At 34.2% G+C, this 16,123-nt stretch overlaps 1 protein-coding gene across 4 annotated transcripts in view; it reads right to left on the bottom strand.

Annotated features, from left to right (window-relative positions):
- Positions 1 to 16,123, bottom strand: part of LRBA (LPS responsive beige-like anchor protein) — a gene marked incomplete at both ends in the record, with an annotated part of 768,451 nt that overhangs the window by 25,007 nt on the left and 727,321 nt on the right. For 3 of the 4 annotated variants that reach the window (XM_079699414.1, XM_079699417.1, XM_079699416.1), the window contains 3 exons: positions 3,105 to 3,272; positions 8,979 to 9,134; positions 14,169 to 14,231. In XM_079699414.1, coding sequence (XP_079555540.1) covers positions 3,105 to 3,272; positions 8,979 to 9,134; positions 14,169 to 14,231 — 387 coding nt within the window. Of the gene's footprint in view, positions 1 to 3,104; positions 3,273 to 8,978; positions 9,135 to 14,164; positions 14,232 to 16,123 lie in introns of all 4 variants that reach the window. The other variant, XM_079699415.1, reaches the window with a different exon arrangement.

The raw sequence follows: 16,123 nt of genomic DNA, 5'->3' as shown, positions 1-16,123 counted from the left end.
ACTATATATAGGTTTTATCCGGTTTGAATTAGCCTGATTTTACCTGAACAATGTGCTTATTATTATTAACAGTGGATAACATGATTTTTTTAAAAATAGTACTAAAGCTAACAACTTTACATACAGCATTAATATTAGATTTGGAGAAAATGGCATAGGCTTATGACACTAGCAAGTAAAATTACTAGCTTATTCTCATGATTTTTAAAATAAAAAAGCTAAATACTTGAATGAGACCTATAAAATGCAGGAAAAGAGATAGCCTAGTTTTTAAAAAATTTACCCATTTTCCTTCCAAGCAAGAAAAAAGTCTAAATTCAAAAATTTAAGTTGAGGCATTGTATGCATTTAGAGACCACACTGCCGTTACGTATATAAAAGCCTGACTATTTCTTAAAAGTCAATTATATTTCATCCAAGAGATACAACACAGAAATAAGCATAACCTAAAATTCCTCATCTGAAAAGCTGTGACTTCAGCGGCTGCGTCATGGAGCCATCAATGAGCCACAGACTTATAAAATCCGAACCAGCTCTCATGAATGTTTAAAACAGTTCACACGCGGTAAAAATGTCTTTGTTTTTGTTTGTCATTTTCGTTTGAAAAGCTTAGACTGGCTTGTTCATCTTTCTATTCTAATGTGTGGAGATTCTCATTATATGTAAAAGTGCCTATCTGTCTTTTTCCCAGATTCATCCTTCAAAGCTAAAGCAAAATTAAATTGGGACATCAGACGTTATAAAAGGGCCAAAAAGGCCGAGGTTCACTTTGAGAAAGGTAATTTAATTTAGTCAAGATGCATTATAATTTTCTAAAATTTTTACTAGATGTGCTGTTACATTATTCCTTTTTTTTTTCCCTTTTCATTACCAGCATTACTAAGAGTTATTGTCCACCATACTGCAGACAATGAGGGTATAGATGAAGTGCTTTATGAAAAAAAGGACATTATAATATATACTCTAATGCCAGCAAGATGGTGTTTGTGTGGTGATTTATTTGTTCTAAGCATTCTGTGCTTCTGATAATACCTTAAGTCAGTTACTACTGTTGCTTTCATTTCATAGACAAGACAGCACAGCAAAGCTTAGAACTTAGCTTTGTTTTACTCTAAACTCCACGATTTGGTCAGTCCTATTTGATTCATTTCTTAAAATGTCATACATGTAAAAACCACCTCTATGGTGATTTACAAGGTATTTAAACATATATATATATATTTCTCCCTTCTGGAAAAGCTGAATATTTCTAGTTTTAAAATATACTTAAATTTTTGAAATGTAACAACAATTACATACAAGTGTAGCTAGGTTTACAGAAGTAGCCTTTAGCTACTTCTCAACATACCCATTGGTAATGACGTATAGAACATGGTTAGGTCAAAGAAGTAAAAAAAACAAAAAAAATCTTTTTTCATTTAGATTGATATATGTGCATGAAACATCTCACACGATTTTAAAGCAAAAGAAAGCTCTTCCTAAATATTTTCACATAAATAACAAAATGGTATACTTATTACCTATGTCAAATCTAGGTTTGTCTGAGATAATTTAGTGAATCTCAGTAACTGAATTTATAGAAACAGAAACAAAAAGAAACTGAAAGTAGTCACTCATCCTAAAAGGCCAGAAAGAAGGAGCAGAATGTAAGACTCCATAATGAAAAGAACACGAAGTATTTCTCAAAAGAATGTGAAAAAAAAAAAATCCCTGAAATTTACATATTTAAAATTATTGTAATTACATATAAAATGGGATGTTGTGTAAATATGAGAGATACACACTACTTCCCCATATAGACACACATACTAAAGTTTGATCTGACTATAAAGACTGTATTACCCATAGCATCACAGCCTTAAAGTTACTTTTCATATTCTATTAGTATAGGGAATTACCCCTGTTCTGATTAAAAAAAGAAATACATATTAGGTTCATAAAATAAAAACTCTGATTCACCACCACACCAAACAAAATACATACAAAGCAGACACAACGTTGATAAAAATACTTTGCATATACTTCTTTTAAAACTGTACTGGCTCTTGAGTAAATTTTTTTAGAAGGTTTCACTTTCATACAAATAATATACATTTAATAAGCATAACTTTAAGAAGTCAACTCAAAATATGATGGACTTAATCATATTCAGACTGTTTTATAATTTGGGACTGAGGGATAGAAGTAAGTACCACAGTATTCAAGTCAAGTAACCAGGAACAACATGGTCCGTCCTTAACCAGATACACTGCAACTGGCTTTAAATTAAGAAACTGTAAATATTTAAGAGCAGCTAAAATGCTCTACCTTATGAAGTAAAAATCTAAAGCTATTCTTGCAGGAACTCTTCAGTGTTGTCATAATCATTTTAATTAAATTCTCATTTTTCAGGTGGTCCCTTTAATTGTTTTTTCCTACTTCTTAATGTGTTTTTCTAAAGCCATTTCTTTTCTGCAGCTGTGTGCGACTGGTTTTAATGGTAGCTGCTTCCTTTTTTGCCTTCTGTGAATTACAATTTTAAATGGTTACACATTTTTTGTTTTACTGCCTTCAGCAGAGTTTCATAAAGATGTTTTAGGCTGTTGGTGAACATTTTCATTTCCCACCCGAAAAACCAAGAGCCAATTTGAATATTCCATATTGGCCTTTTATGACCTGTTTTATCTTTTAATATGTAAATGAAAGCATATTTTTTCTAAAGACTGGTTTGTTTCCATGAAATTAGAATGTTTTTGCTCTTTTAAAACATGAATTCAATAAACAAGATAGTATGTGATTGCTCTTTTATGTTGTATCTTATTGTTTGTGAATGAAACACCTCTATTTTATTTGGCGACAGCCATTATCAATGAAGAACTAGCATTTTCAGATCATAAGAATAACCGATAACATGAAAAATGAGATTTCATGCTTGAATTTGAATTATCAATGGTCACAAAATGTTAACAACAAGGCTATCCAGACCTTTCTTAAATTATAACTAAGAAATTAAAACTACCTGATACTTCAGTTTCACTTTCACCATGATGAAATAGGTAGCTTCACTGCAAAATGTTATTACACATCACTTGTAAAAGTTTACTTATAAAATAAATTGTACTTACTGCCTGGATTATCGCCAATCCCACTGCTTCTTCCATTCCAGTACCAGAGCAGAAGGGTTGCATCACGTGACCCTGAGAGAATGTAGCAATTTCCCCCAATATATGACTCCGATCGAGTGAGGCAAGTGACGACGTCCCAATGGCCAAACACCACTTGGATCAATTTTCCTGAAATACAAAACAATTTTCTTTAAAACTGCTATTTAAAAAATTGAAAAAATTTCCAGTGATCATTTCACTTAAGAAGATAATGAAGTTGTATTAATCCGATTCTGATAATTCCGATTTTATAATAAAATTTGACCTGGTCCAACCTAAAAGTTTTCTTTGAATAGTTAACAACAACCACAAAATCAATTGAAGAGTGATAGTCACATTTAAGACATATCTTAAAACTATTTCAATTAATAATGTTATTATACATAGCTCCTATAAATTACAAATGAATCATGTCTACTGATTAAAGCAGGCCCAGGAAAACCCTTCTTTGGAACCATTTCAACAATATAAGTTACTCTGTATGATTCAAAACAAAGCAAAACTTAGTTGCCTTTCTGTAGATACCCTATCATTCAAACTTCACTAATACAAACCCATCTCTGAATTAGTAAAGCCAATTTATTTCTTCTTCTGTTCTTCAAAGTGAATCTATACAAGGACAGTATTAACCACTTTGGACAGCTTCTGTTTTTGGGTTTTTTTAAACATCTTTATTGGAGTATAATTGCTTTACAATGGTGTCTTAGTTTCTGCTTTATGACAAAGTGAATCAGCTATACATATACATATATCCCCATATCTCCTCCCTCTTGCGCCTCCCTCCCACGGTCCCTACCCCACCCCTCTAGGTGGTCACAAATCACGGAGCTGATCTCCCCGTGCGATGCGGCTGCTTCCCACTAGCTATTTTATACATTTGGTAGTGTATATATGTCCATGCCACTCTCTCACTTTGTCCCAGCTTACCCTTCCCCAGCTTCTGTTTTTCAAATCAGGCTTACATGAACTAAATTTTGATAAAAGAACTAACATACTGGCACAATCTGAGCCAGGTCATTCTTTCTTTGTTTTAACTGCCTGAAGGATGAAAGTTCCTGGGGAGGCAGGAGGATGATGAAATTAAGATTATGACAGTAATGATTAGGGGTAGGGTGAGGATGGGGGTATCCAGTAAACTTACTGTGTATCTAGGATGTTAAACACAGGATGAACTGTTCACATAACAGTGTGAGAAAAAAACCTTTTAGATTTTTTTTGCTTAATCAGATATGGTGTTTATAATTCACACAAACTTGTCTAAGGAATTAAATATCTATAGCAGCCCTTCCACTCTCTCCCTATAGTTTCTAGCTAACGCTTCTCTTTGAAATGTCTAGAGAATCTACAAATGAATGTCATAGAATGTCTACCCTTAATATTCAGCATGAGTGTTTTTCTTCTTTTTTCAAATAAGCGTTTCAGTGGGGTCATAAAAAATACAATTCAGATGTTCAAGATAAAAACCATTAAGCTGGAAAAAAATAAGTATGCCTAAAAAGTTTATATGCTTAACTTGGAACACATCATAACCTATTCTAAAGCTTAAGGTCTCAATTAAGTATTGGTATCTACATGTATCTACATGTATAAACTTTTCAAGATAACAATACAGAGAACTAAAAGAGTATTTCCACTAATTTTTTAAATTATTGGTTTTAATAAACCCAAAGCTTATTATAAAGTCTGCAAATTTATAAGTAAAATACTGAGATGTACTTTATCCAAATCAGATGGAAAGTCAAATACAGTGTTTTCTCTTGTACACAGTCTACTAAGAGTAACTTAAGATTAGATTCATATCAATCTCAAACTGCAAAATTAATAAAGGACATTTTTTTCTCCTATGGATAAAGACTTTAGTCAAAGCAGGTATTTTAACTGCTAAATGTTAAAAATGTTCACTTCTGAATTTCTTCAACCTTTTAAATTAACACCAAAGCATTTGTTTTAAAAATTAGCTTTTATCAATAAAGAATATGGTAAGAAGAAGTCAAGACTTTCTAGAATAAAAAAATGGAAAAGAAGAAAGCAAATTAAATATTAAAAATCTAATAATTTTTGCATCATTTCCAATTTATATGAAGGACAAAGTAGAGAGGTTTAGGGGTAAAATGGGTGGGGTTAGATTAGAGGCAGGCCTTACTAATAAGGATGAGACAAAAGTTAGGGAGCTGAATGCACTCTCATTCGAAAACCGAAGGTTGTATCAGTGAGTTTTAACTACTGAAAAAACTGAACACCCCGTAATGTGATTATGTTTTTGACTTCTGTATGTACAGTGGCTTCTGCCTCAGCCTATACTAAATGCTGAGAGCATTGTCAACTACAGGAGTGATTTAAATGGGTTATTTAGAGTAGGCCTATTTAAGATGTGATACCCATCAATTCAGTGGGTTGTAGAAGTGAGGATGAGTAAAGCAACTACAATTAGATAGTTGAGGTCACGGGATACAGGAAACCAAGATGCTCCATGTACGCCAGGAGGCTTGCAGAAGAGCAGCTATTTGCTTGGAAGATCGAGATGAGGGAGTGACATTTAAGTATTTACATCTAAAGAGTTTCATATTTTAATACAAATTAACTTCATTCTCTACAATTTATCCTTTGGGCTCAACTTTGGACAACATTATTTTTTTCAGTTTGCTTTTTCCTCTTCTGGCAGCCTTCCTTAGCAATATTTGTTATTGCTATGAGGTTAAGGTTCACTCCTCCTAAATAAATCACAGCATATAAATACCTGCTGCTCTTTTTGGTAAGTTATTTTCTGATAATCTCATAAGTGTTCCTCAACCTTTATTTTTTGTTTCCTTTAATACCAGTCCACCTCTCCACACACTAATATCAAATATTACCACAAGCACTAGAATATCTTCTTTTTGACAGAACAAATTTTCTAGTTAATGTTTTATTTGACAGCTGTGCTACAAATAAAAAAAATTCAAGCTCAGGACTCTGTACCATTGAATCTAAAATGTGGCCTGAAAATAATTCCCACTGCCGAGGGAAGGTTTTATTGTTGCCTCTGCTGTTCTGGTTGTGTCCCGAAAACATGATTTATGTTTAAAGAATTTCCTGTTACAACCGTGTTTCTCTCTACCCCCACTTCCCTGCCCCGCCAAATCTAATAAGAGAAGGACTTTTTTTTTTGGCTTATGTGCCAAAATATAATTGAATTCAACACTTGTGATAGCTATGCCATTATATATTATTGATCATACAATTTTTCCCTGTGTCTCTGCCAAACTTAGGAGAAAATATTTAATATTCCTATTATCATAAAAACACAGACATGTTTAAAATTTAAATAATTTAAAATAAAACTAGCATCAGAGTTTGTATACAAGATACTAAGAAAGATATTAGAACTATCATTTGAGATTTTTTTCACAACTTTCCTGGCAAGTATAAATATTTTTAGTGTACATGGTAAGTCAGTCCCACTGAAATGAAGTTTAAAATGAGGCTACTTCTTAGAATATGTTTTACACATACACACGCATATGCATGTTTTAAAAAGTAATAAAGTAGAAGGCTTTTGGAAAGAGGGGAAGGAACGTCATCTAGTTTATTAAGTAAAGTAACACGGCAGACGCTCTAGGAACCCAGTTTTGAAACAGGTAACACTTATATGAGATAACATGGTATAGTCACAAAGATGCCACACCTGAAGTCCGAGGAGTTGGCTCCAATGCCCAGTTCTAGCATCATTATCTATGCAGATGTCAACAAGTTACTTACCCTTTCTAAACCTCAGTTTCATCACCTGAAAAATGGAGCGAAGGATACCTGTTCTATCTCATAGGCTTATTGTCAGGCTGACACAATATCACGTATGAGAAAAAAGGAATTCTGTAAATTCTAGAGAACTGTGTGACTATAAGAATTATTTTAATTATTAGTATTATATAAAAGGGAGGTTAGCTTTACTTTACAAATATTAATATTCAACATCTTTTTAAAATGATATGAAATGTCAACAAACTCAAAAAGCCTCAAATGTCAAAACCACAGGTTGACATATATATGATCCCATTTTCTGACATTCTGGTAAAGGCAAAATTACAGGGATGAAGGCTACATCAGCGGTTCTGAGGGGGCTGAGCTGAGGGAAGGGCTGACCACAAAGGGGCAGCACAGGAGGTTCTGGGGGACCTCAGCTGCTCTGCATCTTAACTGTGGTGGTGGTGGCAGCTGCATAACTGTATACAATGCCCAGACGAACAGAACTATAACCAAAACATCTATTTTACTGTATGTGAGTTAAAAAATAATTTTTAATGTATAAAAAACAATATGCAATCTAAAAGAATGTTTAAGGAAAACTTGTGAGAGGATGTAACAATTTTAATCTGAAAGTTTGTGTGAGAAGGGACCACAGTTTGAGGTCAAATAATGCCAAGGTTGTCATTACCATAATAGTGAAAGAAAAGGTTACAATTTAAATTTGATAATTAGAGAAAATTCATTATAATAATAAATATATTTTAGGAAAGCTTATCAATCCCTATTGCATTTTTAGAGAATTCCAGAGGAGTTTTAGATTCAATAGTAATCAACCTCACAGACCTAAACATCTAGTAAAAACCCAAGTAATCAGAAAGACCTGAATGATAATGTTTTCTGTCTTTCTTTATTCTACAGAATAAAGATGGAAATTACGAGAAAATTAGGTCATCAATTCCATAAAACAAAAATTAAACAGGACCATGCCTGAAAACAACTTCTAGGGTTGATTCTATGCACGGTACATATTTAACTATTTTCCCCTAGTCTCTCATTGCTATGTTACAATGCTATCATCAAAATATACCTAGGACAAACTCCTTGGATAACCAAGAATTAATTTTTTAATATGCTATACTTACTAAGGCAGGAGCATGGACTCATACATTTTATAGAGATTATCAACAGAATTAAAAGATGATTTGCTGTAAAACATTTAATTAACTAGAGTTTTCCATTTTTAAAAATTTCTTATCCCACAACATTTAATCAAGATATTTATTTGTAGATCCTTGTTTTAGTTGAACTATCTACTTCCACAGTATCTATCAAGTTCTAATGCATTAATATCTAATTTTAATTATTTTAAATATACAACTACATATTTACTATAAGTTTACTTCATCCTCTAACAGTTTCTAAAATGCTTTAAAGAGACTCCATTAAATTTTTCAATGTTCTCAATTTCCTATATGCAAAAATATATAACCATTCACTGGGCTGGATATCGTGTAATAATACTGATTTGAGTTTGGTTTGTCCCTTGGGAAGATGCATGCAAATGAATATATATACTTAAACTTTTATATTTTTAATGAGACCTCCTGTCACACATAAAATCAGTAGTCAGCTACTTTCCTTCATGATGGTGTAGTTTTCAGCAAGATTCTGTGCGGAATTGGGTGGAGGCAAGATATCTGCTCCCAAGAAATACACTTAATGAGAATTTCCAGTATGGAAAAAAATAACCTTTATATAACACTAAAGTGGGGAAATACACCTATAAGTATGTGCACTTGCCGTAAGATTATGCATATACATGTGCATACAGTATTTACATACCAAGATATGCTTTCGAAATGAATTGTTCATTCTGCAAGTATGAAGCTTGGGAGACAAGCCTACCAAAAACTGCCTCTTAAAAGCATTCTGAAGTTAACTTAATAATGGACTATAGAGTAGATTATTACTTGAAAGGAGAAAACTGTCTTTATTTCACAAATTTTAGAATTCTGTAATTTTTAGAGGGAAGAAGATGAGAAAGCATTCTCAAGCCTCTGAACATCACTTGTCATAAACTTTAGTTCACTGATGAAGATATGATGAAGTTACCTGTGTCTGCAGAGTAGACTCGAAAACTCTTATCCCAGAAGCCACAGAGGAGAACGTAGCGGTTGTCCGAAGTGATGACAAAGCACTGGGAATGCACTTGAATACTTTGGTCTAAAAGGTCAGTGATTTGCCTCCTGTGCATTCCTGTATTGCTGGCTATGAGAACAGAGGAAGAAAAAAAAGCCTCCTAAACCCACACGTGCAAAGAAATCCCATAGTTTGTCATACTGGGGGTTGGGGCTGAGGGAGGAGAGACAATACATTCCAGGATAAGAATATCTGATCTTTAATATTCAATATAGCAATATTTGAAAACTATTGTAGGAAAACACAATCTGATTGCTGGAAGAATATGGGTAGCCAAATTCAACAGCTCAGTCTGAAATTCTGCCTAGAGGAAAGAAACAATAATACAGTACAATTTTAAAATACGTAGTATACAATTCTCAGAACATGCTATCTAGCTCTTGGGCAGGACCAAACTAGATTAGAATCTCCAGATCGCATCACGGTTAGGTTTGTGTTTCTGACAATCTCATTACATCTACTGTCATGAGAATGGATTCATGTTTTGACAATCTATTACCTTTAACATTTTGTCACAAGGAAGAGATACTAGAATATAAATGTCATATATTTGAAATATTGTAGCATCTTGTACTAGTTTGGCTTTAACAGGTCTTTAATTTGACTACATGTGAACTCCCATTTCCCCTGTTTACAGCTGCACTTGCATGTAAGGAAAGGGTAAAATGACTATTTATTAAAGATACTTGTAATTGAAGAAGTCAAAGCATAGCACACTGCCACTTTCTTACTCCTTCTGTAAGCAATAAAACAAGCCAGTCTGGCAGTGTGTTTTCAAAGCGCTACAGAGCACCTGAGATGGGCTTTGTCACAAGGCACAAGGCCAGACACAGAGCAACATCATGCACATGTGAACAGTAATAATCCTCCAGGAATACACTATCAACTGTGTCATTATCAGCAAAGCAATTCTCACTGAGATGCCTTTTTTGGCATTATGAAGCCAACCAGATAGAAAGCTTTGTTGCTAGTGATCTAAGAGTTATTTCGTCACCAACTTTCCAATACAAATTATGGTTCTTACACTGCTAAAGAAACTTGATCATACCAGACATGAGAACAAACAAAATAAATTTCCGCCTCTGATTATTATGTTCTTTGTACCATAGTTTACAGTTGTTTTGGGAAAAAAATACCATAGATGCACTATTGATAAAAATTAAAAAAAGAAATATATCTATGTTATATTCATTGTATGTAGTAACTAAGTTAATATGGCCAATTCAATAGAAGGCTCAGAAAGTAATATGGAAGAAAAAAGTGTTCAAACTACTCTCCAGTCCTGTGCTGGAATACAGAGGAATAAAATATCCATCGCCCTCATGGCATACACAACACAGCAAACATATTCATGTACACGTGAAATACTGCAAAATTCTGCTAGTGTCTGACTATACAACTTAACCATGTAGGATTATTAGATAACTATTTGATAACAGGCTTCATATACTTTGGGGAAATTAATGGGCTAGTAAGTGATAGCGGTAGTAAAAAGGGCCGATTCTAGCCGAGAATCACTCCCCACCTCCTTCCACACAAAGGGAACTTGCTGGCAGATGAAAAAAGCTTTTATGTATCATAGTGTATCATGGAGAGACATTAGCATCTCACTGCAGTGAAGCTGTGTGATACAATTTAGTTTTTTAATTCCAAGAAACCTAGCAATTAAAGACAAGATATGTAGTACTTTCTATACTGGTTACTACAGTTCTTCATTCCACATGAAAATTATAACAATGTTTATTTTTGCCAATGTTTATATGACTTTCGCTCCTATGATACAAACTTTCACTCATCTTTTTGGCATGATTTCCTGGGAGGACCTAATTTGACAGATCTGGGCATGTGCATAATTTTGAATTGAATGACCACAAGGTACCCATGGGTAAAGGCTGATGCCCCTTCAGCATCCAGATGATCTATTTTCCAAATAAGTGCTTACTTATAATTTAACATTGCAACCCCCCATCCATCCATCCATCCATCCATCCATCCATCCATCCATCCAATCGATATAATCTCCCAACTGCCTTTCCTTTATCTCTCTTTATTTTCTCTAGTAAACTTCCTGAGATTCTATACTGGAAGTATTTTTATTTGATGAAAATTAGGTATATTTGTCTAGATAAGCAGTCTTCAAACTGGGACATGCATATCCCTTGGGGTATAAGATTTCCCAAGGGACACACAGGCACAGATGGTTTTAAGGGAATCAATTTCTACTTCCTCAACGTTCATATGTTCTCTTGGCTGAAACAGATTTGCCTGAGAACTCTCCTGTGAGTTTTCCTTTCTTACCTCCCTTTTTGCACGCTCTTGTTCCACTAGATAGAATTTTACTATGGTGCTTTACCCCAGGGTAAAAAAATCTCTTTTTTTACCCTGGGGTAAAGCACCATAGTAAAAAGGGGCCAATTCAAAATACTGATGTGATGCTGGAAGGTGAATGCCTAGGTATCAAATCATTCTGCAGGGCAGGTGGTTTCCAATTCATTGCTTTCTATAAAATGGAAGGAGGATCTAAGCATGCTGTCAATTGATAGATCATTAAAAATAAGTTTCAGTGATAGATTGTTAAAATGGTTATTTAATGATAGACCGTAAAAGTAATCCTTAATGATACATCACTCTGTGAATTCTGTCACATAACTCAGAAAGAGTTCAAAGACTTGAATGACTTTGTTAAAATAAGACTCTTTCCTTTCCCATCTATTTTCTTATGTGAGTAACATTCCTCAAAGCTTCCATCTATTAAAAAAAACCCAAAAGTTTAGAACTGTTGACAAATCCTGTCTCATTCAGCAACAAATAATGTTTATCCATGAATACATGAACAGAAAAGCCCTATTCATTTCATTAAAGCTGTATTCCCTATTTCCAATAAATATGTGTCTTATGTTCAATAATATTTATAAAAATTTTAAATTGTAATAAGTGTGTATTAATAATATTTGTAATAACTCAATGCGATTAACTTTTTGAGCTGAGCCTTATGGTCACAGGAAATTTCAATGTTTAAATGTACATACATATTTTTATTGCTGAAAACAGTATAGTAGGGTAATCAATTTTCTAAAGTTAAAATACAATTGTGCAAGGAAAGTACAATGAAAATATAAATTCAAGATGAGGAAGGAAAATACGTAAAATGTTCAAATGTTAAAAGCTTTTTCATGCACTTTTTAAAACAGAAAATGCTGACTCTCAAGTGACTTTGATATTTAGATCCTACTGGATGTATTTAAAATTTTATACACTATGCCAAAAACTATAACCATTGTAACTATTTAAACTTGTGATGATGTCACATTTAAACTTTCAGATGTCAATTTAAAAATGTGTGAGAAGGTATGTGGTTTTAAACAATTATTTCAGGGGATACAGGAGCAAACAGTCTGAGGACCAATGATCTAGAGTAGGGAAGAAAACTATGGCCTGCAGGCTGAATCTGGCTTCTGCCTGGTTTTGTATATAAAATTTTATTGGAGCACAGCAATGCTCAGTTGTTTATATATTGTCTGTGGCTGCTTTTGTGCTATGACAGCAGACTTAAGTAGTTGTGTCTGAGACCTTATGGCCCACAAAGCCTAAAATATTGACTATCTGGCCCTTTACCAAAAAAGTTCACCATGCCTTGTCTAAAGGGTCACAATTTCTGAATTAATTTAGACTTTATGCTATATGATATTCATTGTCAAGGCTTAAGACAAACAATGATTCTATACTTCAGAAATCAGGCTTTAAGTAGCATAGCAAATGAGTTTTATTATTTTCCTGACTCTTAAAACTTTACCCAAGTGAGCATTTAAGTTTTTAAAAAAATATATGGCAAATCATATCTACTCAAAGCAAAATAAGATTTAGGAACCAGGGTAGTAATTATCCTTCATATAGATAGTTACTTCTTAGATTTCTGCTTATATTTGGGAAAATGATGAAAGACTTAGTTTTGAGCTTAAGGTTACTTTAGTTCATCTTGATAATTAATCTGCAAATGGTGGTCATTTAGCTCTCCACTGAAACAATGGTGTTAAAGACAAAAAAAGTGACATACACATAGGGAACACCTTGAATTTTAAAATAATCATTGAGCTTATTCATATGCTTTATCTAAAAACTTTAAAATATAAACAAATTTACTTGTGCCAGGGCAATTTGACAAAATTGCAGGCCAAACATCCATGCTAGTAGCATACCCCTGCAGCTAGGTAATTACGCTTTTTATTCTAAAAGTTATTGACTAAAATCTTCAATATCAAGGCTTAACACTCTTAGTGGGGCCACATTTGAAATCCCCACTATAGGCTGAAAAATGCTAAACTGGAGATTTCAACTAACCTACTCAAAAAGCACAACAGCAATTAAATATTCTAAGTCATCTGCTGCAGGCAGTCATTTCATCCCAATGGCTCTTTCTGGTCTCCTCCTTTTTTCTTTTTTTTTTTTTTTTTCACCCTGAACAAATTTAACCTCCAATGGCAATTTATTGGGCTGTAGGACCCTAGAAAAATGAACACAAATACCTTAACACTGCCATTGGCTGGGCCATATATTTCAACTTTGAAACTGCTCTGCAATTGCACATTAATCCCCTCAGATTGAATGGAGGGTCCAGGAAGAAAGGACTGATCTCCTTTAATGATGAAACTCTGGCACTACAGTTTTATTTTTCTCAGCACAGTGCTGCTAAGAACCCCACTGTTATTATGAAAATTTCCCGAGCAAAGAAGCTCCATCACATTACTGGTTCACCAATTCATCATAACGAGCCTCGCTCCTGCTCATCAACAAGTCTGAGTGATGAAAAGATCCAATATTATCCTGACAGAACTTCCTGCGCATTCTCAATCACACATTATTACAGCATCCATATTAATTTTCAGTGACATGCGTCCTAGGCCTGTTCAAATTAGGCAAACCAACGAGGGGGAGTTGATGAAATACCAGCATAGCCACAGCTCATTGCATTCCAATTTGCATGCAAATGGTTTATCAGGAAAATTCCATTCCCAGCAACCAGCAAGTGAAAAACAACTGTAATCTACACTTCAGGGCCACCATACAGAGCTTAATGAATCGCAAAGAGAGAAGGAAGTGACAGACCTATGAGAGGATCGATTTCCACTGGCAGCTGGCATGGCTGGTCTTGTACAGCACCTTGATGAGCTGGAATTCACAAACGATAAAAAAAAAAAAAGCATTATTTTTCATATACTAAACTACATTAAAATGCGTAAGTCAAATCTCATGTAGAATTGTTTCTAACCTCCAAATCTCTCATACAGTTTTGTAAAATTTAAACAAAAAAAAATTCCAGGTGCTTCTATGGCTAGCTTATTAAACATTTATTTTAGATTAGTGCTGTTCTGAACATGTGCCATCAGCAGTGGCTCCAGTCCTAGGCCATAAGCTATAGCAGATGCTTGACTGGCAACCTCTGATTCTGCAACAAAACAAAATTAAGTGGTAAGGCGCACTGAAAACAAAATGTGACAACCATCTGCTGACTGTAGCAAATACTATTTTTTTGTTACTTCTTAAAAAGGCAGTTTTGAATGCTGCAGCACAAAGGAGCCACAAAAACGTCAATTTATGATGGAGAAAGGGAAAGCTCTAAGTCAAGGAACATTTAATGTTTCATCCATCACGTAAAATCAATCAATTGAAAGTTTGAATAAAAATAAAGAAAGCTATCTGCAGATAAATGTTTTAGTTAAATGCATTTGGCTGAAATGTTTTCCTAAAGATCTGATTGCAGTTTTAAAAAAACTTTTATTAATATTTAATATTTCCAGAGTTTCAATTTAAAAATACTCTGAGAAGCAAATGAGAACAGTTTGTTTAATTCTCAAAATAGTTCTAAAGATTCAGATGTACTTATTTTGTGATTGAAAAGAGATTCTGTAGGCTGTTTCCCTGTGAAAGGCAGAAGGATCTGAGGTGGAGAGGAAGTGCTGCGAGAAGCAGGAGTGACCACTGGCCAGCTGTGGTCAAATCAGAAGCCCCAGAATGAAGGGTTTACAACAGATGATCTTTTTCAGCTTTGTAAATCTGAGAGTTAAATTCTCGGTCCTTTTCCAAATGATTTTCCTCCAATAACTCAGCCATTCAATCTGGTCCGCATCTGCCTTTTATAGACTCATAAGCATTTAAACTACTGCTTGGTTGGTATTAGAGCTCTGCTTAATATCATCAGATACTAAGATTAAGATGGTATTACTATCATCAGATTTTAAGAAGTCTTTCTGACTGTCCTTGAGGGGCTGAAAATAAAAATGGGATACATTCCAATGTGTTCATTAGATTAATTCTAAATTTCTGATGTTAGCACTTCCCCTGTTAGTAAATGCCAACTTTTCAAGGATTTTTCAATGATCTTTTAGAAGATCATTACTACTGATAAAATAACCTAAGTACAGTGTTAGCACTAAAAATTAGAGTTGAGTATATATGACATTAAAGTAGATGAAAAAAGGAAGGCATATGACTCCCTCTTTTACTGAAGGCATTGTCTTTGCTGATAGTTACTAGCTCTGCCAGTAAAGACATCACAGGGCACATATAGGGAATCATCAGGGAAAATGCACCACAGCCTCTGATTTACCCAACAGGGCCATTTACTTCCAGTAATACCAGTGCCAATCAACACTAATACCTTGAGAAGTTTTCTCTACGACTTTGAGAATCTGGGATCATAGAAACATTAAAACCAAGCTGTCGGTGAAAGAGATTTAGGAGGTTAACGATCTTTGGTCGTTCCTCAAATCCCAGTTCTGCCACTAACTGCCTGTGTGACCTTGGGCAAGTTATGTCGTCTCGGTGTTTCAGATTCCTGCTCTGTAAAATAGGTTAGATGGGTTAGGTTGAACCACATGAAATCACCAATACCTGGCTTTCTGACCTACAGAAATGGCAATTTCAACCTAAATACAGAACCTACATCCTCAGGTTATTGAGGGGATTCAGTGAGTTAATATGTGTGAAGTGATTAAAACAGTATTCAGAAGCTACAAAATGCTCTGTAGACATTAGGTGCCATTATTTTATTGTTTCAGAGG

Source organism: Hyperoodon ampullatus, assembly GCF_949752795.1.
Source record: "Hyperoodon ampullatus genome assembly, chromosome: 1".
NCBI classification, from domain to species: domain Eukaryota; kingdom Metazoa; phylum Chordata; class Mammalia; order Artiodactyla; family Ziphiidae; genus Hyperoodon; species Hyperoodon ampullatus.
Note: the sequence above shows the minus strand (reverse complement) of the source record. Positions and strands in the feature narration are given on the sequence as shown.